At 37.3% G+C, this 25,755-nt stretch overlaps 2 protein-coding genes across 5 annotated transcripts in view; one reads left to right on the plus strand and one right to left on the minus strand.

The window, feature by feature from the left end:
* LOC100017089 (renin-like) overlaps window positions 1-10,445 on the minus strand; it is a 68,657-nt gene extending 58,212 nt beyond the window's left edge. The window contains exons 1-2 of one of the 2 annotated variants that reach the window (XM_007481210.3): window positions 10,348-10,445; window positions 9,392-9,559 (exon numbers count right to left, since the gene is read on the minus strand). The gene's annotated coding sequence lies outside the window, so the exon portion shown is untranslated. Of the gene's footprint in view, window positions 1-281; window positions 418-9,391; window positions 9,560-10,347 lie in introns of those variants that run through there. The other variant, XM_056815773.1, reaches the window with a different exon arrangement.
* The window catches only part of LOC107651290 (uncharacterized), a 171,989-nt gene continuing 149,708 nt past the window's right edge, over window positions 3,475-25,755 (plus strand). The window contains exons 1-2 of one of the 3 annotated variants that reach the window (XR_008916168.1): window positions 3,475-3,600; window positions 18,562-18,622. Coding sequence is in view for 1 of the 3 variants with exons in the window: in XM_056815774.1 (XP_056671752.1) it covers window positions 9,564-10,652 (1,089 nt within the window). In the remaining 2 variants the exon portion in view is untranslated. The other 2 variants (XM_056815774.1, XR_008916169.1) reach the window with 2 other exon arrangements.

Consider the following 25,755-nt stretch of genomic DNA (forward strand, 5'->3'; position numbering starts at 1 on the left):
GCCAGGATCAGGCCTAAGAGAACTTCTTCTCCTCCTAATCTAAAATATAATATACCTAAGCACCCAAGTAAACAGTTGAGTCTAAAGAAGTAGCAGGGATAGTAAAATCTTCTGGTCAGGCACACAGACTGCCTTCCTAATATAAAATCCTGTTTGTGTCAGTCTTTAAAGTCTTGTCTGACTTCAAAGGTTCACAGAAAGATCTCTAAGATGATTGACTTTATATCAGTCATAGCAATCACTTTGGGACACTTCAGGGTATTTGATGATATCAGTCTTACCCCAGAGTTCAGGATACACTCTCCACTCTCTTCCAGTGTTCAAGAGAATCTCCCTTTGGTCCATTGAAAACTCTCCCAGCATCCCCTTTATGCATTCTGTCTCTTTGGCTCTCCATTATCTTTCTTCCAGTATGTTCTATCTTTGCTCTTCATTTCCATCCATTCCTAAAATTATCTGATTTGAAATGAACATCTTAACCAAAAATGTCACAAATTTATATATACCTTTTATCTATTCCTATTTTCTAATCTGCTCCCTGTGGAAAGGAAAACTGAAGCTAGTTTTGGACTTTCTGCCACTCAGTTGGAACAGATAGCAGTTGGAATGTGAGAGAGAAGATATTGACAAGAATGATGGTAGGATGAGGGGAACATGGAGAGTGACTTTTGGTGTATAGGGTCCCTCTCTTTCCTGGCCATCAGACTGGAAGGAGCCTCTCTCCCTGTCTCAGGATAGAAGTGCCTCCATTCCTGATTTTCCCAACTGTGTGTTCTACCTGGATTCCTGTGACTGTGTATTGAACAAAAGTATTTAAGGATTACAGTTTGAACTGTAAGACTGGACTTTAGGGGTGTCAGCCTAAAGAGGCAGGCCCAACCAGCTCTGAAAGTCAGAACCTTTTCTTCCTCTTGCTGTCTACTGCTAAAGATTTTGAACTTAAGGAAGCTAGCATAGATTAGCATAGAGAGGAATAAAAGAAATCCTCCACCAGCCTGTGAGGCCTGGCCTGAACTCAAAAGCTGAGAAAGACTCAAACCCCATCTAGGGAAATCCTGATTCCCTATTCCCTGATATGCTCCCAATCCAAACTTGTTATTAAAATTAATCTTTATTTAAATAAACTGCAGTCAAATAAGAGGACCATTTCAGGGGAACATAGAGGGAGCTGAAGCTAAGAACAGCCATTCAATCATAGACAGTCCTTATTGGACCCCTGCTGGGTGACCTTGGTCTGGGGAGAGACTTGTCCCTCAGGAGGGTCTATGCTTACCTGCTCAGGGGTATTTTCAATATCAATAATAGAGAATACATTCCCTCAGGCTATCACAGGTGGCCCATTTCTCAGGAACCCCAATTTTCAAAGATAGCCTCTCAGCTGGGGTATCTCTCTCCTTTTACCTCATTGGCAGCCATATTCCCTTTCTCCCTTCAACCTCTCCATTCCCTGATACAAACCTTCCTTATCCCCTATACCTCTTCTGTCCTCTACAATCCGTTTAAAAATTAGATCCCCCCAAAATAATAAAATACCCTTTACTACCCTACCTTATACTCTTCTAGATCTCTACTTACTCTAAGAGATTTTGCAGGAAAGATATGGGTAAGGGACATTTGGGGTTTTACAAAAATTAAAATATAAAATGATGTTTGCTTGTTATGTGAGTTGTTATTCTTGTTATAGTTGTTATTCTTCCAGGTTGATTTCTTGTTCTTTGCCTGATATATTTGTTCCTTTAATTGACATGGATGAACTATGTCTCCTAATTTGCCACATAGGAAACACCTAGGCAAATTTCTCTTCTGGTTATTTTGCCCAACAGTCCTTTTAGGTCTATATGACTGCAATGTTGCTAGATTCTTAACTTCATCAATCTCTTTTTGCTTTAACTTTTCCTTAGCTTATTTTAGCTGGCTTCTTCATTCTCTACCTAACTCATCATTTTCTAGAGAATTTTCCTCATGTGAATCTAATATATAGGTGGCATTTTTATGTAACTCTTCTAATCTCCCATCAGGACATTGCAATTTAAAATAGTTCCTTATGGGTAGATTGGTTCCCTTTACAAATTGCCTATGTGTATGCTGTAGATTTGGTTCATTAAGGTCTTAGAATCCAAGTAGGTTTTCAGCTGGTTCCACAAGCCTAGCAATGAACATGGATGGATATTTTCCCACTTTCTGCCTCAGTTCCTCAAAACGACCCCAATTGTCTGGATGCTTTGAGTGAAACTTCATGGCTTCAATTAACTCTTCCCTTGCCTTTCTTAGATACACCAGATTTTGATTATGGGACAATTCTAGGTCTCTCCATTGCTCAGGTCACAATGTCAATGTTCAGTTTGACCTGGTTTCCCCAATAAATAGGTCTTTCTCCCTTTCTGTTCAGAAAGAAGAAATTCAACATCCTCAAAAGTTGGCTTGTAAAGTTGAATTGCATGTTTCATCTCCTTTATGCACTTAAATGGATTGAAATACCATTTTGGCATTCTTTTGCATAAGCCTTCCAAGCCTGCAGCTAAAAAAGTTTTATGTGTTTTTACATGGATGATTCCTTGATCACCTTGCAAGTTGGTATGGTCCCTTAATGGCAGTATTGGGATTTCCCTTTCCTTTTCAACTTTGTTCTCTACTTTAGTTGTATTGTCCTTTTGTGCATTATTAGCTTTCATATCATCTCTTTCCTCAGGTTAGTCAGCAACTTTTTGGTTTAGCGGTACAATATGATCATAAACATTCATTAATTTTTCTAAACAAAATTTGAAAATAAGTCACGAACATTTTTTGTATCCTTTTTCACATTGTGCAATTGAAAATTATTATAGAGGTATTTGATATTAATATACATGTAAAGAAAATGCTTCAATATTTCATTTGAACCTAAGTTGCCTCTTGAAAGGCCAAGGTACATTTACCTCATTGTGTATATAATGTTTTAATATCTGTCAGAACATTCTCCTGATTTGCAGTTGTTTCTATAAACTATGAATATTTTATTGCTAAATTAAAAAAAACAAACTTGGTTTAGCTTGTATAATCTGGTTATTCATTGTCAAAATTATGATCTTCAATTCTTGTATGTTTGTTAGCTTCTCTACAACCAGTGTTACCCCTTACTTCAAAGCATGGTATAACTTTATCAGTGCTACGACTAACGCTATTCCCACAGGCAGATAACAAAGTATTCTGCCCAAGCCAATTTTCAACCACTGCCATGTATCACATATGTGTAAAAAAAGACATATGTAGTTAGGTATAGTTACAAAGAAGAACATACACCACAAGTAAATAAAATTTCCCACCATGGCTAGGGACCCCAGTGTGACTACTGTTTGATTAACCATCTTTGTTTTCAAAAACTTCTAGCAATAGTAAAAAAGTGGTTTTAAGTCTATGCCTTTAAGAACTTGCCCCCCCTCCCCAGGGAAGAGCAGAATGTTCTTATTGGCTGTTGCAGTTATTGGGTAGAATTGCTTTGACTAGAGTAGTGCTTCCAAGATGGTCACTGCCTACTCCCACACTGGTTTTTCAACTATATGTAGGCCCAAGCCTTCCCTGAACTACCACTGTCTTCTGTTGCCCAAAATTTCTTAAAAACAGGTAAGAAACTGTAAATCTTGAAATCTCTCAGACTTGTGAATGTTAAAAATTTTCCCATTGGGGAATTCTTAATTGGTACAAATTCCCTACTGAGAAACATTCCCCATTTTGATGTGAGAACTCGCCAGGATCAGAAATGGGAGGACCTCTACTCCACCTGTACTTAAGACTGCTTTAGGGAAAAAAAAAAACTCATTGCTAAATAAAGAAAGTACTTGGATCCATGCTTATGGTGGGGCAAGGAATTCTTTGAGCCAGGCCTGTTTTTAGAATTGATACAATGGGATGCTAGGTACCTAAAAGGATTGGGCAAGTTTTCTCTTGATGAGATTAGTTGAATCAGCGGTGTTTTCTCTCGTTCAGACTTACTGAGGATCTTGGTCAACACAGCAGCATTTTTTCTGGTTCAGACTTACTGAGGAGATTGGTCGACTTAGCAGGAATTCAGATGGGCAGCCCTTTGGAAAGCATCTACAGTGATTGATAGATGTAGGGACTTAGGGGAGGTGACATAGGAGAAAAACCCCTATATAAGAAAAAGCAGAATCTCTTGAGGGATATCCTTTTGGAGAAATCCTTTTGTAGGATCTCTGATGAGGATCTCTTGGGAAGAATCTCTTGAGAGAGGCTCTGGAGAAAGGCCCTTTGGAACAGTCTCTGGCTGGAAGGCTCTCTGGTGAAGTCACCTGAGATGGAGGTGGCCTGGTGTCACTAGAATCCTTGTTTAGTCAGACCTTGTGGTGAGTGTTAAAAAACTGACTGATTCTCTCTCTTAAGACTCAGGTCTAGGCCATATTGGCTTGAGGCCCTTCATACTTATTCCTTTCTTACTCTCTCTCTCTTTCTTTGATTACTCATTGTATTGTTAATTAAAATCTCTATAAAACCCAATTGACTTGGGTATTTGAATAAGTGGGAATATTTCCCTGGCGACTACCTTATATTTTATTTAAAAACCATGACAATGTAGTGAAACATATTTTCTGTGGTCAAATTTACTCACCCTCCCTTATATCTATCACAATTTATATCTTCCACCATTTTAACTCACTACAGTTTAAGACCTCAACCAATTTAAATCTCACGAAACCTAGCTGGGATTGTCAACTATAAAAAAAAAATGGAGATTGTAACAGCCCTTATTTTGATGTTATTGATAGCTAGGCTTGATGATATAAGAGTCTAGCTGGGTTGTCTTTCTCACTGACCAGAGGGTATCATGGGTAAGTCCCTGTGATGAAATTTAGTACAGGGATGGATAGGATCTAGTGTTCAGATAAAGACAACTAAAGGGTAAAGTATAGACATTTTCTTTGGACTTAGCAAAATGCCAAGCATCCTTTGATGTCTTTCTGATACCAGACTGTCAAGGTGTCAGCAATGGCATATGACTCTGGATCTTTTGCTTAACTGGAGTCTCTTAGAGCTGACACCCTAGAACTCCCTATCACCCTCTATCTCTTTGAGATATTCCAAAGATTTATCTGACTATGTATTAGATGTAAACAACAGTGGTTTATTACTAAGACAAGTTAGGGAAAGGTGTGGGAAAGGGGTTGTCAGGAAACCCTGTTATTCCTTTCAGACTGATTTTGAGTCCTTGGCTATGGCCATCAGGCAGGATCAGTTCTAATAGAAATTCTTCTCCTCATAATGTAAAATATATTATACCTAAGCACCCAAGTAAACAGCTGAATCTAAAGAAGAAGAAGAGATAGTAAAATCTTCTGGTCAGGCACACAAACTGCCTTCTTAGTATAAAATCCTGTTTGGGTCAGTCTCTAAAGTCTTGTCTGACTTCGAAGGCTCATGAATGTCAAAAACAGAGAAAGAAAACTACAGACCAATCTCCTTAATGAATATAGATGCAAAAATCTTCAATAGGATATTAGCAAAAAGACTCCAGCAAGTTTTCACAAGGGTTATTCACTATGACCAGGTAGGATTTATACCAGGAATGCAAGGATGGTTCAATATTAGGAAAACCATCCACATAATTGACCATATCAACAAGAAAACCAACAAAAATCAAAAGAAATTGATGCAAAAATAGCCTATGAGAAAATACAATACACATTCCTCTTGAAAACATTAGAAAGTATAGGAATAGAAAGGCCTTTCCTAAAAATAATAAACAGTATATATCGAAAATCATCAGCAAGCATCATCTGCAATAGGGATTAATTAGGAAAATTCCCAATAAGATCAGGAGTGAAACAAGGATTCCCATTATCACCTCTATTATTTAACATTGTACTAAAAACATGAGCAGTAGCAATTAGGGAAGAAAAAATTAAAGGTATTAAAATAGACAATGAGCAAACCAAGCTATCACTCTTTGCAGATCATATGATGGTCTAGTTATAGAATCCTCAAGAATCAACTAAAAAGCTAATGTAAATAATCAATAATGTTAGCAAAGTTGTAGGGTACAAAATAAACCCACATAAGTCATCAGCATTTCTGTATATTTCCAACACATCTCAGCAGCAAGAATTAGATTGATCTAAATAATTAGAAAACATTAATTGGTCATGGGTAGGACAAGCTAACATAATAAAAATGACAATCCTATCCAAATTAATTTACTTATTCAGTGCCATACCTATCAAACTAACAAAGTTCATTTGGAAGAACAAAAGATCAAGAATATCAAGGGAAAGAATGAAAAAATATGAAGGATAGGGACCTAGCAGTCCCCGATCTTAAACTGAACTATAAAGTAGTGGTAGTGGTCCTCAAAACAATATGGTATTGTCTAAGAGACAGAAGAGAGGATCAATGGAATAGATTTTGGGTAAATGTCCTCAGCAAACTAGTGTAGGATAAACCCAAAGATCCCAGCTTTGGGGACAAAAAACCGACTATTTAACAAAAACTGCAGCGAAAATTGGAAAACAGTATGGGAGAGATTAGGTCTAGATCAACATCTCACACCCTAAATTAAGATAAATTCAGAATGGGTAAATGACTTAAATATAAAGAAGGAAAGTATAAGTAAATTAGGTGAACATAAAATAGTATACCAGTCAGATATATGAGAAAAAAAAGAGAATTTAACACCAAGGTAGGTATAGAGAATATCACAAAATGCAATGAATGATTTTGATTACATTAAGTTAAAAAGGTTTTGTACAAACAAAACCAATGCAAACAAAATTAGGAGGGAAGCAACAAATTGGGAAAAATATTTGAAACTAAAACCTCTGATAAACATCTAATTTTTCAAATATATAAGGAACTAAATCAGTTGTACCAAAAAATCAAACCTTTCCCCAAATGATAAATGGGCAAAGGACATGAATAGGCAGTTTTCAGAGAAAGAAATCAAAACTACCAATAAGCATATGAAAAAGTGTTCTAAATCTCTTATAATTAGAGAAATGCAAGTCAAAACAACTCTGAGATACAGCCTCAGACCTAGCAGATTGGCTAATATGACAGCAAAAGAAAGTAATAAATGTTGGAGAGGATGTGGCAAAATTGGGACACTAATGCATTGCTGGTGTGTTGTGGTTTGATCCAACAATTCTGGAAGACAATTTGGAAGTATGGCCAAAGGACTTTAAATTACTGCCTGCCCTTTGACCCAGCTATATCCCTTCTAGGTCTGTACCCCAAAGAGATAATAAGGAAAAATACTTGTATAAAAATATTTATAGCCATGCTCTTTATGGTGGCAAAAAATTAGAAAATGAGGGGATGACCTTTCAGGAATGACTGAACAAGTTCTAGTATATGTTGGTGATGGAATGCTATTATGCTAAAAAGGAATCACATGGAAGAATCCATGTGAACTGGAATGACCTCCAAGAATTGATGCAGAGTGAAAGGAGCAGTACCAGGAGAACATTCTACACAGACACTGATACACTATGGCAGAATCAAATTAAATGGACTTCTCTACTAGCAGCAATGTGATGATCCAGAACAATTATGAGGTACTTATGAGAAAGAACACTACCCAAATCCAGAGAAAGAACTGTGGGAGAATAAATACAGAAAAAAAAAAACATTTTCTTGTTCACATGGGTCGATGGAGATATGATTGGGAATGTAGACTCTAAATGATTGCTCTAATGCCATTATTAATAATATGGCAATAGATCTTGATCAGTGATACATGTAAAGCCCAGTTAAATTGATCATTGCCTATGGGAGGGAGGAGGGGAAGGAAAGAATAAGAATCATGTTACCATGAAAAATATTCTAAATTAATTGATTAAAGAAATAAATTGAAAAAATTAAAAAAAAAACCCTTTACCTTCTATGTTTTAATTAATATTGATTCTAAGGCAGAAGAGCAATAAAGGCTAGGCAATTAGTGTTAAGTGAATTGGCCAGGGTCACACAGCTAAGAACCTTAAACACTGCTTTTTTTTTTAAACCAATTATTTATTTTTTTAAAAATCTTATTTAATTAGTCAATTTAGAACATTTTTCCTTCGTTACCAAAATCATGTTCTTTCCCTCCCCCCTCTCCACCCCTTTCCATAGCCAATGCACAATTCCACTGGGTTTTACATGTGTCCTCGATCAAAGCCTATTTCCATATTATTGATGTTTGCACTAGGGTGATCATTTAGAGTCTACATCCCCTATCATATCCCCATCAACTCATGTGATTAAGTAGTTGTTATTTTCTGTGTTTCTATTCCCACAATTTTTCCTCTGAATGTGAATAGAGTTCTTTCTCATAAATCCCTCCAAATTGTTCTGGATCATTGCATATTAATGAAGCAATAGTTTCTGTTCACCCCATTGTTCCTAGCCCGTATACAATTCTAAAGACAATACTAGGGAATTCTCAGTGGTTTTCTGTCATTGACTTGAAAGATGCTTTCTTTTGGATACCTTTGCACCCAAAATGCAGATTCCTTTTTGCTTTTGAGTGGGTTTTCCCTCATATCCCTACCCTAAAAGGTCATATGGTTGTGCTCCCATAAGGCCTGAGGGACAGGCCACACTACTTTGGGGCTGCCCTCAACAAAGATCTTAGAGCCCTGACACTCATGAGCAACTCAATCTTGGAGTATGTTGATGACATTTTGATATCTAGTCTGTCTGAGGCTGCTTGTGTTACACAATTTCTACCCTAACTTTCCTAGGAGAACGGGGTTACAAGGTTTTTGCCTCTAAAGCCCAACTTGTCTCCCAGTCTGTAACTTATTTGGGACACAACCTAAGCCCAAATTCCCACTCTCTGATGACAGATAGGAAACAGGCCTCATTGTCCATTTCTGTCCCCTTCACAAAAAGGCAGCTCCAAACTTTTCTGGGTATGGCAGTGTTTTGCTGCATTTGGATACCTAATTTCAGGATCATTGCAAAACCTCTCTATGAGGCCACTTAAGGGGCCTGATTCAGAGCCTGTATATTGTGGGGTAGACCAAGAATGAGCCTTTTCACTTTTAAAAATCCGGCTCTCTTCTTCCCCAGCCCTAGGGATTCCAGAACTTGAAAAACCATTTTTCCTGTTTATGGATGAGAGAAAGCAGTTTTCCCCAGGAGTTTTAGCTCAGTACCTAGGACCTGATCTGTGTCCCATTGCTTACTTTTCCAAGCAACTAGATTCAGTTGGCAAAGGATGGCCACCATGCTTGAGAGCAGTCTATGCCATGGTTATCATGGCAGAAGAGGCATTTAAATTAACTCTGGGTCAACCCCTAGAAATTCTGACACCCCCCCCCCATTGGGTCCTCAGTATTCTGGAGCATAGAGGTCATCGATGGCTCTCTGGGGGCCATCTCACTAGATACCAAGCTCTTTTACTGGACACACCAGGCCTTACCTGAAAGATATGCAGGACACTGAATCCAGCTACCCTTCTCTCTCTTCCAGGAGATCCTATCTCCCATGACTGTGAGGAGTTGATAGACTACACCTTTTCCAGTAGACCAGACCTCAAAGATTCTCCTCTCCCTGAGGCAGAGATAGACTGGTTCACAGATGGCTCCTCCTTTATGGAGAATGGGATTAGGAAAGCAGGTTACTCAGTAGTGTCACAGACATCCACCACTGAGGCAAAGGGACTTTCCCCAGGGAATTCAGCACAAAAATCAAAGTTGATTGCCCTCACAAGAGCATTGCAGCTTGCTGAAGGGAAAAAGGCAAATGTTTTCACGGATTCAAAATATGCCTTTCATGTTTTACATGTCCATGGGGCTATATGGAAAGAAAGGGGTTTATTAACTACCAAAAACTCTCCCTTGAAAGACAGGAAGGAAGTCCCGAGTTTATTTGAGGCAGTCACTTTACCTAGCAAAATTGCTGTCATCTACTGCAGAGGACATCAGGGTCTAGATTCCAACATAGCCCAAGGGAATCATAGGGCAGACCTAGCCACCAAAGAGGCTGCACGAGCCACTTCCTTGACTGCTCTGACCCTAACTCCACTATACTCTACAGTACCAATGAACATTTCTCCCTCATATACTGAGGAGGAAATTGCACAGGCAGAACATCAGGGATTGACCCTTGAAGACAGTGGTTGGTGGTGTTCTCCCTCTGGACCACTGATCCTCCCTAAGAACTTAATGTGGAAATTGGTTATAGGATTACATAACTCCATACAGTTGGGCAAAGAAGCACTAACCACTTTGATAAAGCCACTTTTCACAGGAAAAGGCATCTCTAAAACTATCCAGGAAATTTGCAGATCCTGTGCCCTCTGTGCCCAAACCAACAGCACTGGAGCTCTTAGGCCACCTCCCCTCCTTAAGCCCATCCAAAGGAGAGGGGAATCACCTGGTGAGGATTGGCAGATAGATTTCATCCACTTGCCACATTGCAAAAGGTACAAGACCCTTTTAGTCTTTGTAGATACCTTCATAGGCTGGCCTGAAGCATTTCCCTCCAGATCAGAGAAAGCACAAGATGTCACAAAGGCCTTACTCAATGAAATCATCCCTAGGTTTGGTCTTCCAAAAACTCTTCAAAGTGATAATGGTACTGGCTTTATTTCACAGATCACACAGATGGTTTCTAAGGAATTGGGCATTACCATTTATACTTGGCCTGGCATCCCAATCTTCAGGGAAAACAGAACATAGGAATCAGACCCTAAAAAGAGCCCTCACCAAACTATGTGAGGAGGCAAAAATTGATTGGATCCAAGCTCTCCTAATTGCCCTAACCATAATCAGAATTGCCCCTCAGGCAAATTAAGGACTGAGTCCATTTGAATTTCTCTGTGGGAGACCCTTTCTAACCTCTGATGTTCTTTTAGATACAGAAATCCACAGCCTTGCTCAGTTTTCTAAACAACTTGGCCTGATCCACCAGGCTCTGTGAGAGGATACAGAGGAATCCCTCCACCCAGCCCAAACAGGAGAGTTGGTATACCTGAAAACATGGAGTGGATCAAACCACCTAACACCTAAATGAGAGGGGCCCTATAGGGTTATTTTATCCACTCCTACAGCTGTAAAATTAGAAGGGCAGAATACATGTACTCGTCTCTCATATTAAACCCTTTATCTCTCCAGAAACAGGTGGTGAAGGGGGAACAGAAGTCATTTATTCCTGTGAGCCACTGGAAGATCTCAAATTCCTCTTCCTCTGGAAGACCCAACCTAAGGAAACTTTGGAATAAGTAGTTCCATCCCCTCCTCCTTGTTATCTTAAATTTCTCTCATGACTATCTCTTTCCTTCCACTCTAGAGTCACGTCCACACTATGACACAGCATTTGTTGCAAGAGTATAAAATCCCCAGAATTGATGGGTTCTGGGAGCAGCCTTCCACCTTGCTGTTCCACCTATACCATCCTCCTGGCCATTCTCAACATTATTCTCTAAATTAATACATTTCTCTTTTTATTTTATTTTTTTTTTAAATTTTATAATGTTTTATTTGATCATTTCCAAGCATTATTCATTAAAGACAAAGATCATTTTCCTTTCCTCCCCCCTAACCCCCCATAGTCGACGCATGATTCCACTGGATATCACATGTGTTCTTGATTCGAACCCATTGTCATGTTGTTAATATTTGCATTAGAGTGTTCATTTAGAGTCTCTTCTCTGTCATGTCCCCTCAACCTCTGTAGTCAGGCAGTTGCTTTTCCTCAGTGTTTCTACTCCCACAGTTTGTCCTCTGCTTATGAATAGTGTTTTTTCTCCTAGATCCCTACAGAATGTTCAGCGACATTATACCACCACTAATGGAGAAGTCCATTATGTTCGATTATACCACAGTGTATTACTTTCTGTGTACAATGTTCTCCTGATTCTGCTCCTCTCGCTCTGCATCACTTCCTGGAGGTTGTTCCAGTCTCCATGGAATTCCTCCACTTTATTATACCTTTTTGCACAATAGTATTCCATCACCAACATATACCACAATTTGCTCAGCCATTCCCCAATTGATGGGCATCCCCTCGTTTTCCAATTTTTGGCCACCACAAAGAGCACAGCTATATATATTCTTGTACATGTCTTTTTCTTTATTATTTCTTTGGGGTACAGACCCAGCAGTGGATCAAAGGGCAGACAGTCTTTTATCACCCTTTGGGCATAGTTCCAAATTGCCCTCCAGAATGGTTGGATAAGTTCACAACTCCACCAGCAATGAATTAATATCCCTACTTTGCCACATCCCCTCCAGCATTCATTACTTTCCTTTGCTATCATGTTAGCCAATCTGCTAGGTGTGAGGTGATACCTCAGAGTTGTTTTGATTTGCATCTCTCTGATTATAAGAGATTTAGAACACTTCTTCATGTGTTTATTAATAGTTTTGATTTCTTTATCGGAAAACTGCCTATCCATGTCCCTTGCCCATTTATCAATTTGGGAATGGCTTGGTTTTTTGTACAATTGATTTAGCTCTTTATAAATTTGAGTAATTAAAACTATGTCAGAGGTTTCTATGAAGATTTCTTCCCAATTTGTTGTTTCCCTTATGATTTTAGTAACATTGGTTTTGTTTGAACAAAAGCTTTTTAATTTGATGTAGTCAAAATTATTTATTTTACATTTTGTGATTCTTTCTATGTCTTGCTTGGTTTTAAAGTCTTTCCCCTCCCAAAGGTCTGACATGTATACTATTCTGTGTTTACCCAATTTACTTATGGTTTCCTTCTTTATGTTTAAGTCATTCACCCATTTTGAATTTATCTTGGTGTAGGGTGTGAGGTGTTGATCAATTCCTAATCTCTCCCACACTGTCTTCCAATATTCCCAGCAGTTTTTATTGAATAGTGGATTTTTGTCCCAAAAGCTAGGATCTTTGGGTTTATAGTACACTGTCTTGCTGAGGTCACTTGCCCCTAGTCTATTCCACTGATCCTCCTTTCTGTCTCTTAGCCAGTACAAACTTGTTTTGATGACTGCTGCTTTGTAATATAGTTTAAGGTCTGGGACTGCAAGGCCCCCATCATTTGTGTTTTTTTTTTCATTATTTCTCTGGATATCCTTGATCTTTTGTTATTCCAAATGAACTTTGTTATGGTTTTTTCTAAATTAATAAAGAAATTTTTTGGGAGTTCAATGGGTATGGCACTAAATAGATAAATAAGTTTGGGTAGGATGGTCATTTTTATTATATTGGCTCATCCTATCCATGAGCAGTTAATGTTTTCCCAATTGCTCAAGTCTAGTTTTAGTTGTGTAGAAAGTGTTTTTTAGTTGTGTTCATATAGTTCCTGTGTTTGTCTCAGGAGATAGATTCCTAGGTATTTTATTTTGTCTAAGGTGATTTTGAATGGGATTTCTCTTTCTAGTTTTTGCTGCTGAGCTGGTTTGGGGATATATAGAAATGCTGATGACTTATATGGGTTTATTTTGTATCCTACAACTTTGCTAAAGTTGTTGATTATTTCAATTAGCTTTTTGGTTGAATCTCTAGGATTCTTTAAGTAGACCATCATGTCATCTGCAGAGAGTGATAACTTGGACTCCTCCTTGCCTATTTTGATGCCTTCAATTTCTTTTTCTTCTCTAATTGCTACTGCTAGTGTTTCTAGTATAATGTCAAATAGTAGAGGTGATAATGGGCATACTTGTTTCACTCCTGATCTTATTGGGAATGCATCTAGCTTATCCCCATTGCAGATGATATTAGCTGATGGTTTTAGATATATACTGTTTATTATTTTTAGGAACAACCCTTCTATTCCTATGCTTTCTAGTGTTTTTAATAGGAATGGGTGTTGTATTTTATCAAAGGCTTTTTCTGCATCTATTGAGATAATCATGTGGTTCTTGTTGGTTTGCTTGTTGATGTGGTCAATTATGTGGATGGTTTTCCTAATATTGCACCAGCCCTGCATCCCTGGTATAAATCCTACTTGATCATGGTGGATGATCCTTCTGATCACTTGCTGGAGTCTTTTTGCTAGTATCCTATTTAAGATTTTTGCATCTATATTCATCAAGGAGATTGGTCTATAGTTTTCTTTCTCTGTTTTTGACCTGCCTGGTTTTGGAATCAGTACCATATTTGTGTCATAAAAGGAGCTTGGTAGAACTCCCTATTTGCTTATTCTGTCAAATAGTTTGTATAGTATTGGGATTAACTGTTCTCTGAATGTTTGATAGAATTCACTGGTGAATCCATCAGGCCCTGGGGATTTTTTCTTAGGAAGTTCTTTGATGGCTTGTTGGATTTCATTTTCTGATATGGGATTATTTAAGAATTCTATTTCTTCTTCTGTTAGTCTAGGCAGTTTGTATTTGTGTATATATTCATCCATATCACCTAAATTGGTGTATTTATTGCCATATAATTGGGCAAAGTAATTTTTTAATGATTGCCTTTATTTCCTCTTCATCGGAGGTGATGTCCCCCTTTTCATCTTTGATGCTGTTAATTTGCTTTTCTTCTTTCCTTTTTTTAATTAGATTGACCAGTACTTTGTCTATTTTGTCTGTTTTTTCAAAGTACCAGCTTCTTGTCTCATTTATTAAATCAGTAGTTCTGTCACTTTTGATTTTATTAATTTCTCCCTTAGTTTTTAGGATTTCTAGTTTTGTTTTCTGCTGAGGGGTTTTAATTTGATCACTTTCAAGTTTTTTTATTTGCATTTCCAATTGATTGGTCTCTGCTCTCCCTAGTTTGTTAATATATGCACTCAGGGATATGAATTTACCTCTGATTACTGCTTTGGCTGCATCCCAAAAGGTTTGAAAGGATGTCTCGCCATTGTCATTTTAGTTGATGAAATTATTAATTGTTTCTATGATTTCTTCTCTAACTAAAAGATTTTGGAGTATCATATTGTTTAATTTCCAATTAGTTTTTGCTTTGGTTTTCCATGTACCATTACTGATCATTTTTTTATTGCTTGTGATCTGAAAAGGCTGCATTTATTATTTCTGCTTTTCTGCATTTGTGTGCCATGTTTCTGTGAACTAATGTATGGTCAATCTTTGTGAATGTGCCATGTAGTGCTGAGAAGAAGGTGTATTCCTTTTTATTCCTATTTATTTTTCTCCATATGTCTTTTATTCTAATTTTTCTAAGATTTCATTCACTTCTTTTACCTCTTTCTTATTTATTTTTTGATTTGATTTATCTAAATTTGATAATGGTTGGTTTAAGTCTCCCACTAATATGGTTTTACTGTCTATTTCTTCCTTCAGTTCTCCTAGTTTCTCCATTAGAAATTTGGGTGCTATATTATTTGGTGCATACATGTTGATTAGTGATATTTCTTCATTATCTAAAGTCCCTTTTAACAAAATATAATTACCTTCCCTATCCCTTTTGATCAGGTCTATTTTTGCTTTGGCTTTATCAGATATCATGATTACCACTCCTGCCTTCTTTCTGTCAGTTGAGGCCCAGAAGGTCTTACTCCATCCTTTTATTCTGACCTTGTGGGTGTCTACCCGCCTCATGTGTGTTTCTTGAAGACAACATATGGTAGGGTTTTGGATTCTAATCCATTCTGCTATTTGTCTATGTTTTATGGGTGAGTTCATCCCATTCACATTCAAAGTTGTGACTGTCACTTGTGGACTCCCTGGCATTTGGATATCCTTCCCTAATTCTAACCTTTCTTCTTTAGCTCTAACCTTTTAATCTAGTGATTTACTTTAAATCAGTTCCCCTAGTCCCCTCCTTTGATATGTTTCCCTTTCTAGTCCTTCCCTGTTTGTTCCCTCCCCTCCACCCTCTTCTTTTCTCCCTTTATTGTGTTCCCTCTCTCCTACCCCCCTTGGTTTTCCCTTTTCCCTTCCCTTGTTGGGTAAGATAGAATTCAAGATCCCAATGGATCTGGATGTTCTTCCCTCTTAGAGTTGATTTCCCTGAGAGTAAGGTTTAAGTAAAAACTCTCTTCATCTCCTTCTTATAGGAGTTTTCTTCCCCTCCCCTTCCCATGTGAATCTTTGTGTGAGAAAGATTATTCTATTTGGTCTTTCTTTTCCCCCTATTTACACATTGCATTTTCCCCACCTGTTAGTATATATAGATTGATATAAATCTAGTCCTTATAGAAGAGAGTTTGAGTAAAAGAAGAAGATAACATTTTTCTCCTTTTCCCTTTCCTTCATATTTACCTTTTCAGGTATTCCATACTCTTTGATTTTCGATATCAAACTTTCCACAGAGCTCTGTTCTTTTCTTTGCAAAAACTTGGAAATCTTCTATTTTGTTGAATGCCCATACTTTCCCTTGGAAGTATAGTCAGTTTTGATGGGTAGCTGATTCTTGGTTGAAAGCCCAGCTCTCTTGCCTTTCTGAAAATCATATTCCATGCCTTATGCTCATTCAGAATGGAACTTTCAAGGTCTTGTGTGACCCTGATTGGTATTCTAAATTGTCTTTTTCTGGCTTCTTGTAAGATTTTTTCTTTTGCTTGAAAGCTTTGGAATTTGGCAATTACATTCCTGGGAGTTGTCTTTTGGGGATTTAGTGTAGAGGGTGTTCTGTGAACTCTTTCAATGCCTGTATTGCCCTCTTGTTCTAGGATCTCTGGGCAATTTTCTTTGATTATATCTTGTATTACGATGTCGAGTTTGCTGTTTATTTCTGGCTTTTCTGGTAGTCCAATTATTCTTAAATTATCTCTTCTCCCTCTATTTTCCAGATCTGTCACCTTGTCAGTGAGATATTTTATGTTCTCTTCTAATTTCTTAATCTTTTGGCTTTGCTTTATTAGTTCTTGCTTGTTGTCTTCGAGTTGCCTAATTCTGACCTTTAAAGCCTGGTTTTCCTTTTCACTTTGGTCAAACTGGTTTTGTAGATGCGTGAATTTCTCTTGCATTATTTCCCACTTTTCCTCCCAGAAGGCTTCCATCTTTTTGATCCTTTCCAAATCAAATTCTTCATGGGTTTGTGGAGAGTTTCCATTTCCTTTGGAAAGTTTCAGAGCATTTGCTTGTTTCCTCTTCTATCTCCTCTGTATTTTGTATTTTTGCTCCATAAAATGTGTCCAAAGTCGCCCCCTTCTTCTTGTTTTTCTTGGAATTTGGGGGATTTTGTGCTTCTGTGGAGTTTTCCATCTCTATCTGAGTGGGGAGGACTAGCTTTTCTTATCTCTGTCTGGTGTTCAGAGGTTTTAGCCCCAGGCAGATTGTCCGTTCTATGCAGTTGTTGTTCTGTCTTCCCGGGGAAGCCAGGAATTGCTGGTGTTTCCGTGTTACTGCCCTCCTCAGTTTCCCTCTGAATGCTTCTCCATTGCCTTACTTCCACAGTCTAAGCCTGGCTTGGCCCTTTCTGTGGGGTGTTTGTTTCTGTGCCTTGGCCGGCCAGAAGAGCCCGCACTCTGAGGGGGGAGGGGCCGCAACTTCCAGGAACTCAGAGAGCTCCTGATAGGATTAGCTTTCCCTGGGTTGAACTGAGTATGCCCTGAGGCAGGGACCTTCAGTGAGACTCGTATGGAAGGATCCAGCCAGGGGGTTACAAGCTCCCCCCATCTTTCTCTGTTTCCCTGCTGTCTGTATTGGATGCCCCCTCGTCTGAGTCAGGTTGTTTTTAGGAAGCTGTCTTCAGAATAGCCGGCCCTGAGGCTCTGAGGTTCCCTCTGCTGCCTTGGACTCGGCTCTCTGGGTTGGGGGGATGGGTCCTGGGACCTTCCATCTGCCTACCCCTTAGGTCTGAGAGATCTCGGGTTCTGGCTTTTGGGGGGGGGGCAGCGTACCTTTTGATCCAGGTCCAGGAGGAGGATTCCCGGGGTCCATGCTGTTGTTCGTTTTGAATTTCAGTGCCCTAGGAGCATATAGTTTGAGTTCAGTAAGGAAGAATTTCCTGAGATCTGAACTTTAGCTTTCTTTAAGTCACCATCTTGACCAAAGTCCTCTCTTTTCATTTTTAAGCTAAGTTTTGGAGTCTTGCATTCTTGCAAAAGGGATCCTTCCCAAACCCCAGGGGTGCACTTCTTCACCCCCACACCAATTTCATAGGACACAATTTAAGAGAAAAGGGAAACTGGAAACATAGTATTTCAGGCAAGAGGAAATGAGAGACTGAACTAGGATGGCAGCCAAAGGAGTCAAGGAAAGAGAATAGGTTCATGAGATGGGATACTGAGGTCATGATACATTGCTTGAATCCTCTGTTGGCAGAGGAATCTGGTCTGGATAGAACAGGGTTTTTCCTCTATTTAGCAACTTCAAAGCCCTTCTTCAGGACACCTCACTCCTTTCATCTTCATTTAGGTATCCACCTGCCTACTTTATCTACTCATGTGAGGTCCTGACCATCTACTTATCTTTTTCCTATCTCCCAAGTTGCTCTGGAAGACTTCCTGAAGCTCCAATAGAAAAAGATCCTCTCTAGGGGATCATAGGACCATAAGCATGTTACAGAAAAGTCCCCAGAGACCATCTAATCCAGGACCCACATTTTACAGATAAGGAGACTGAAGTTCATTGGAGTTAAGTGGCTTGTCCATGGTCAACTAGGTAGCAAATGTCAGAGGTAAGATTTGAACTTGGGACCAATGATTAGAGCCAGGGTTCTTTACACTGTACCAAGTTTCCCCTTTTTTACCTTCTTTTTCTCCTTTCTCTAGTCAATATGGCATGATGGATAATATAAAAGCCAGGGGTTGATGCCAGAAGGCCCATGTTGAGGTAAGAATAGCATTTGATCTGTAGTCAGAAGACCTGGGTTTGCATCTTAGTTCTCCTATTTACTAGTTGCTATTTACTCCATTAGCCCTTCTGAGCCTTAGTTTCTTCACCTGTAAAATAAGGGGAATAGACTAGATGATATCAAAGGTCCCTTTCAGTCCTACACTATGTATAGTCATGCTCTTTGTTCTGTTGCTTTCTTTCTGTGTGACCTTTGGAAAGTCAGTTATCTTTTCTGGGAATAAAAATATACCTGATCTGCCTACTTTCCCAGCTACATGCAGTACCAAATGAGATAATATGGAAAACAATCTATAAAGTTATGTTTAAAGGGTAAATTTTCTAAAATTTCATCCCTTTCTCCTCTTCAATGGTTTCTACCTCTGGCCCACCTTCATACTTCCCTTCCTTGATGAAGACCCTCATTTCTGGAGGTTATCCCCAACTGGCTGGAAGAAATGGAGTGGCATTCCTGATGCTAGCCTGGAGATAAGTGAAACTCCCAGGATGGTCTTCTCCCCAGTCACTGCCACACACAGAGTTAGGAAGTGTCTTGTTTAGTACTTATGATCCTTTTGCAGTCTGCATTAGTGGAATGGAAGCCCTCAGAGGGAAGGATCATTTCTTCAAAGAGTCCAATAAAACTTGTAAATTAGAGATAAATGGTTTCTGGATAATATTAAGGGAAGTAATCCCAGGTCCTAGAAGCAGGGGCAGATGTGGAAGGAAAAGGGACAGGAAGGGGACCTGCTTCTTTGGAAATCTTTCTCTTTTGGGAAGAATAATTCTAAAGACTCTTTTGTCCAATGACCTTGCTGGGTGACTCACAGAACTGAGAAATGGGATGCAAAAGCCTAGGAATCCAGAAATATCTGGGAAAAACCCCTGGGAAAAAGAGAGAAGATGAATGAAAACATGGAAACAGATTATTTAGGAGTGGAGGCACCCATAATATAATGGAAAGAACATTGGTTTGGGGGTTTAGAGGAGCTGGGTTCAGCTCTGTTCCTTTCCTATGTATAAAGTGACTGAATATCTCAGCTACCCTGTCCTCACCTGTAAAAATGAGTGGGTACTTGCAACAATGATTCCACAGAACAGATAATTAATCATCCTCAGTCCTCATGGCAGAAAGGGAGGGGACTACTGAGGCGAGATGTCTGATAGATTGTCAGGACTAGTCACTGTATAGGATATCTGTACTTATCTTTGTTAAAAGGAAGAGTGTAAATCTGGTGATATGATGGTGGTGGTGGTGATGGTGTTCATGTGGAATTGGATCCCTTTCTATTCAAAGAGGATAAAGAGGATTAGTTCCCTTGATATTATTTTTTATTTAATTTATTTTTTTGAAAATTTTATATAATTAGTCAATTTTGAATATTTTTCCTTGGTTACCAGAATCATGTTCTTTCCCCCCCTTCTCCTAAACCCTTCCTATAGCTGACTTGCAATTCCACTGGGTTTTACATGTGTCCTTGATCAAAACCTATTTCCTTAATACTGATGTTGGCAGTAGGGTGATCATTTAGAGTCTATATACCCAATCATAGCCCCATAGACTCATGTGATCAAGGATTTGTTTTTCTTCTCTGATTCTACTTGCACATTTCATCCTCTGAATGTGGATAGTGTTCTTTCTCGTAGATCCCTCCGGGTTCTTCAGGATCACTGCATTTCCCCTAATGGGGAAGTCCATTACATTTGATTATACCACAGTGTATCAGTATCTGTATATAATGTTCTCCTGGTTCTGCTCCTTTCACTCTGCATCAATTCCTGGAGGTCATTCCAGTTCACATGGACTTTCTCCAATTCATTATTCCTTTGAGCACAATAGTATTCCATCACCAATAGATACCACAATTTTTTCGGCCATTCCCCAGTTCGAGGGGATCCTCTTATTTTCCAATATTTTGCCACCACAAAGAGCACAGCTATGAATATTCGTTTACAAGTCTTTTTTCCTTATTATGTCTTTGGGGTATAAACCTAGCAGTGGTATGGCTGGATCAAAAGGCGGGCAAACAGTCTTTTAGAGGTCTTTGGGCATAGTTCCAAATTACCCTCCAGAATGGTTGGATCAATTCACAACTCCACCAACAGTTCAATAATATCCCAATTTGGACACATCCCCTCCAACATTCATTACTTTACCTTTCTGCCATGTTAGCCTGTGAGGTGGTACCTCAGAGTTTTTTTGATTTTTATTTCTCTGATTATGAGATATTTAGAACACTTTTCATGAGTTTATTGATAGCTTTGATTTATTTATCTGAAAATTGCTTATTCATATCCCTTGCTGTTTTGTCAATTGGAAAATGGCTTGATTTTTTTGTACAATTGATTTAGCTCTTTATAAATTTGAGTAATTAGACCATTGTCAGAGGTTTTTGTTATGAATATTTTTTCTCCAATTTGTTGCTTCCCTTCTAATTTGCTTGCTTTGGTTTTGTTTGTATGAAACCTTTTATATTTAATGTAATAAAAATTATTTATTTTACATTTTGTGAATTTTTCTAACTCTTGCTTGGTCTTAAACTCTTTCCTTTCCCAAAGATATGACAAGTATACTATTCTGCATTCACCTTATTTACTAATAATTTCCTTTTTTATATTCAAGTCATTCACCCATTCTGAATTTAGCTTGGTGTAGGCTGTGAGATGTTGATTGAAACTCAATCTTTCTTGCTCATGGGTAGGACAAGCTAACATAATAAAATGACAATCCTACCCAAATCAATTTACTTATTTAGTGCCATACCCATCAAACTAACAAGAAACTTTTTTACTGAATTAGGAAAAAGCCATAACAAAGTTCATTTGGAAGAACAAAAAATCAAGGATATCAAGGGTAATAATGAAAAAAAAATGTGATGGAAAGTGGCCTAGCAATACCAGATATCAAACTATACTATTTTTATTATGTTAGCTTATCCTACCCATGACCAATTAATGTTTTTCTAATTATTTAGATATAGTTATAATTGTGTGGAAAGTGTTTTCTAGTTGTGTTTATATAGTCCCTGTGTTTGTCTTGGCATATAGATTTCTAAGTATTTTACATTATCTAAGGTGATTTTAAATGGAATTTCTCTTTCTAATTCTTTCCGCTGAGATGTGTTGGAAATATATAGAAATGCTGATGACCTATGCAGGTTTATTTTGTATCCTACAACTTTGCTAAAGTTGTTTATTATTTCCACTAGCTTTTTAGTTGATTCTCAGGGAATCATTAAGTAGACCATCATGTCATCTGCAAAGAGTGATAGCTTGGTCTCCTCATTGCCTATTTTAATACCTTCAATTTCTTTTTCTTATAAAATTGCTACTGCTAGTGTTTCTATTATAATCATAAATAATAGAGGTGATAATGGGCATCCTTATTTCACTCCTGATCTTATTTGGAATGCTTCTAATTTATTCTCATTGCAGATGATATTGGCTGATGGTTTTAGATATATACTGTTTGTTATTTTTAGAAAGGATTCCTATTCCTGTACTTTCTTGTGTTCTATAGGAATGAGTGTTTTATTTTGTCAAAGGCTTTTTCTGCATCTATTGAGATAATCATGTGATTTTTGTTGGTTTGCTTGTTGAGATGGTCAATTATGTCGATGGTTTTCCTAATGTTGAACCATCCTTGCATTACTGGTATAAATTCCACCTGATCATAATGCATAACCTTCATGATCACTTGCTGGAATATTTTTGCTAGTAGTCTATTTAAGATTTTTGCATCTATGTTCATTAGGGAGATTGGTCTATAGTTTTCTTTCTCTGTTTTTGACCTGTCTGGCTTTGGAATCAGCATCGTACTTGTGTCATAAAAGGAATTTGGTAGAACTCCTTCTTTGCTTATTCTGTCACATTGTTTGTATAGTATTGGGATTAGTTGTTCACTGAATGTTTGATAGTATTCACTTGTGAATCCATCTGGTCATAGGGATTTTTTCTTAGGGACTTCTTAGTTAGGGAGCAATCAATGTTTTCCCAAATATTTATATCTAGTTTTTATTGTGTGGAATGCATTTTGATATTTTGTTCATATAATTCCTGTGTTTGTCTTTGCAAATATATTCCTAAATATTTTATATTGTCTAGGGTGATTTTAAATTGAATTTCTCTTTCTTAGTCTTGCTGTTGAGTTGTGTTCGAAATATACAGAAAATCTGATAATTTATGTGGGCTTGTTTTGTATCCTCCAACTCTGCTAAAGTTGTTGGTTTTTTCCATTAGCTTTTTAGTTGATTCTCTAGGATTCTTTATGTAGGACATCATATCATCTGCAAAGAGTGGTAGTTTAGTCTACTTATTGCCTGATTTAATCCCTTCAATTTCCTTTTTCTTCTCTAATTGTTACTGCTAGATTTTCTAGTATAATTGTAAATAATGGGAGTGATAATGGGCATCCTTGTTTCACTCCTGATCTTATTGGGGAGGCTTCTAATTTATCCCATTGCAAATGACACTTGCTGATGGTTTTAAATATATACTGTTTAGTATTTTTAGGAAAGGCTTATGTATTCCTATACTTTCTAGTGTTTTCAATAGGAATGAGTATAGTATTGTGTCAAAGTTTTTTCTGCATCTGTTGAGATAATTATATTATTTTTGTTGATTTTCTTGTTGATATGGTGAATTACATGGTTGGTTTTCCCAATATTAAACCATCCTTGCATTACTGGTATAAATTCCACCTGATCATAGTGAATAATCCTCATGATAACTTGCTGGAGTGTTTTTGCTAATATTCTATTTAAGATTTTTGCATCTTAGTTCATTAAAGAGATTGGTCTGTAGTTTTCTTTCTCTGTTTTTGGTCTGCCTGGCTTTGGAATCAGTGCCATATTTGTGTTATAAAAGGATTTAGGTAAAACTCCTTTGCTTATTTTGTCAAACAATTTGTATAATATTGGGATTAATTGTTCTTTAAATATTTGATTGAATCATTTGTGAATCCATCTAGCCCTGGGGATTTTTTCGTCTTAGAGTCAATACTGTGTATTGGCAACAAGGCAGAAGAGTAGTAAGGGCTAGGCAATGAGGGTCAAGTGACTTGCCCAGGGTCACACAGCTGGTCTTATGGAGTTTCTTGATGGCTTGTTCAATTTCTTTTTCTGAGATGGGATTGTTTAAATATTCTATTTCCTTTTTTGTCCATCTAGGCAATTTACATTTTTTAAATATTCACTTATTTCACCTAGATTGTCATACTTATTGCCATATAATTGGGAAAAGCAATTCTTAACTATTATCTTTATTTCCACTTCATTAGAGATGAGGTCTCTCTTTTAATCTTTGATACTATTAACTTGATTTTCTTCTTTTTTAATTAGGTCAACTATTTCTTTACCTATTTTATTTGGGTTTTTTTCAAAGTGTTATATCCTAGTCTTATTGATTAGTTCTATAGTTCTTTTGCTTTCAATTTTATCAATTTGCCCTTTGATTTTTATGATTTTAAATTTAGTTTTCATCTAGATATTTTTAATTTGTTCTCTTTCTTATTTTTTAAGTTGCCTGCCCAATTCATTGACCTCTTCCCTCTCTTATTTGTTGATATATGTACTCAGGGATATGCATTTTCCCCTGAATACTATTTGGGCTGCATCCCATAGATTTTGATCTGTTGTTTCCTTATTGCCATTCTTTCCAATGAAATCAGTAATTGTTTCTTTGATTTGTTCTTTGACCCACCAGTTTTCAAGAATTAGATTTAGTTTCCAATTAATTTTAAATCGACCTTTCCACAAGTCCTTATTGATTATGATTTTTATTGCATTATGGTTTGTAAAAAATGGCATTTATTTAAATATTTAAATAAAAATATTGCATTGAAAACATCTGCTTTATTACATTTATTTGAAATGTTTTTATGCCTTAGAACATTGTCAATCTTTGTACATTTGCCATGTGCTACTGAACACAAAGTATATTCCTTTTTAACCTTATTTATTTTTCTCCAGATATCTATTAGTTCTAATTTTTCTAACATTTCATTCACTTCCTTTACTTCTTTCTTATTCATTTTTTTATTCAATTCATCTAGTTCTGATAGGGGAAGGTTGATGTCCCCCAGAAATATTTTACTATCTATTTCATCCTTATGCTGCTTTAGTTTCTTCTTTAGAAATCTGAATGCTGTATCATTTGGTGCATACATGTTGAGTACTGATACTTCTTTATTATTTATACTGCCTTTCATCAACATGTAATTATCTTTCTTATCTCTTTTAATGAGATTTTTTTGCATTTATGTTGTCTAAGATCATAACTGCTATTCCTGCTTTCTTTGTCTCAGTTCCAGTCCTGTGAATTATGATCTTTCCTTTACACTGCATATCTACCTGACTTGATCATGTTACCTATTAACAAGATATGATAGGATTCTGTTTTTTAATTCATTCTACTATCTGCTTCCATTTTGTTGATGAGTTTATCCTATCTACATTCACAATTATGATTACTATCTGTGTACTCCTCTCCATTTTGACTTCCTCTTTTGATTCTGCCCTTTCTTTTATCCCTCTTGCTCTCCCCTCCATCTCCCCACCAGCTTGTTTATTACCTTTCTACTTCTCTATAGGACATGATACAGTTCTCTTCCCCAATGGATCTGATTGTTCATCCTTCTCTGAGTCAATTTCAATGAATATAAGATTTAACTATTAACCGTCGCCAACCTCTTTTACCTTTCCATTGTATTGGTCTTCTCACCCCCTCCCCTGTGAGCTTCTTTATGAAATATGTATTTATTCCATTTTATCTCTTTTCCCATTTCTCTTAGTATTATCCTCTTTCTTACCCTTCATTTTAATATTTTTGCCATATCATCCTACACAATTTGTCACTGTACCCTCTAAGTATATTTCTTCTAGCTACCCTGAGGATAATAACAATTTTTAAGAGTTACCAATATCATCTTTTTATAGGAATATGAATCATTTGAACTTATTGGGTTCCTTAAAATTTTTTTCTCAATTACCTTTAAGTGATTCTCTTCAGTTCTGTGTTTGGGTATCAAATTTTCTGTTTAAGTCAGAACTTTTCTTTAGGAATGTTTGGAAGTCTTCTAATTTATCAAATGACCATACTTTCCCCTGCAAAAATATAGTTAATTTTGCTGGGGA

This window comes from Monodelphis domestica, chromosome 2 (genome assembly GCF_027887165.1).
Source record: "Monodelphis domestica isolate mMonDom1 chromosome 2, mMonDom1.pri, whole genome shotgun sequence".
Lineage (NCBI taxonomy): Eukaryota > Metazoa > Chordata > Mammalia > Didelphimorphia > Didelphidae > Monodelphis > Monodelphis domestica.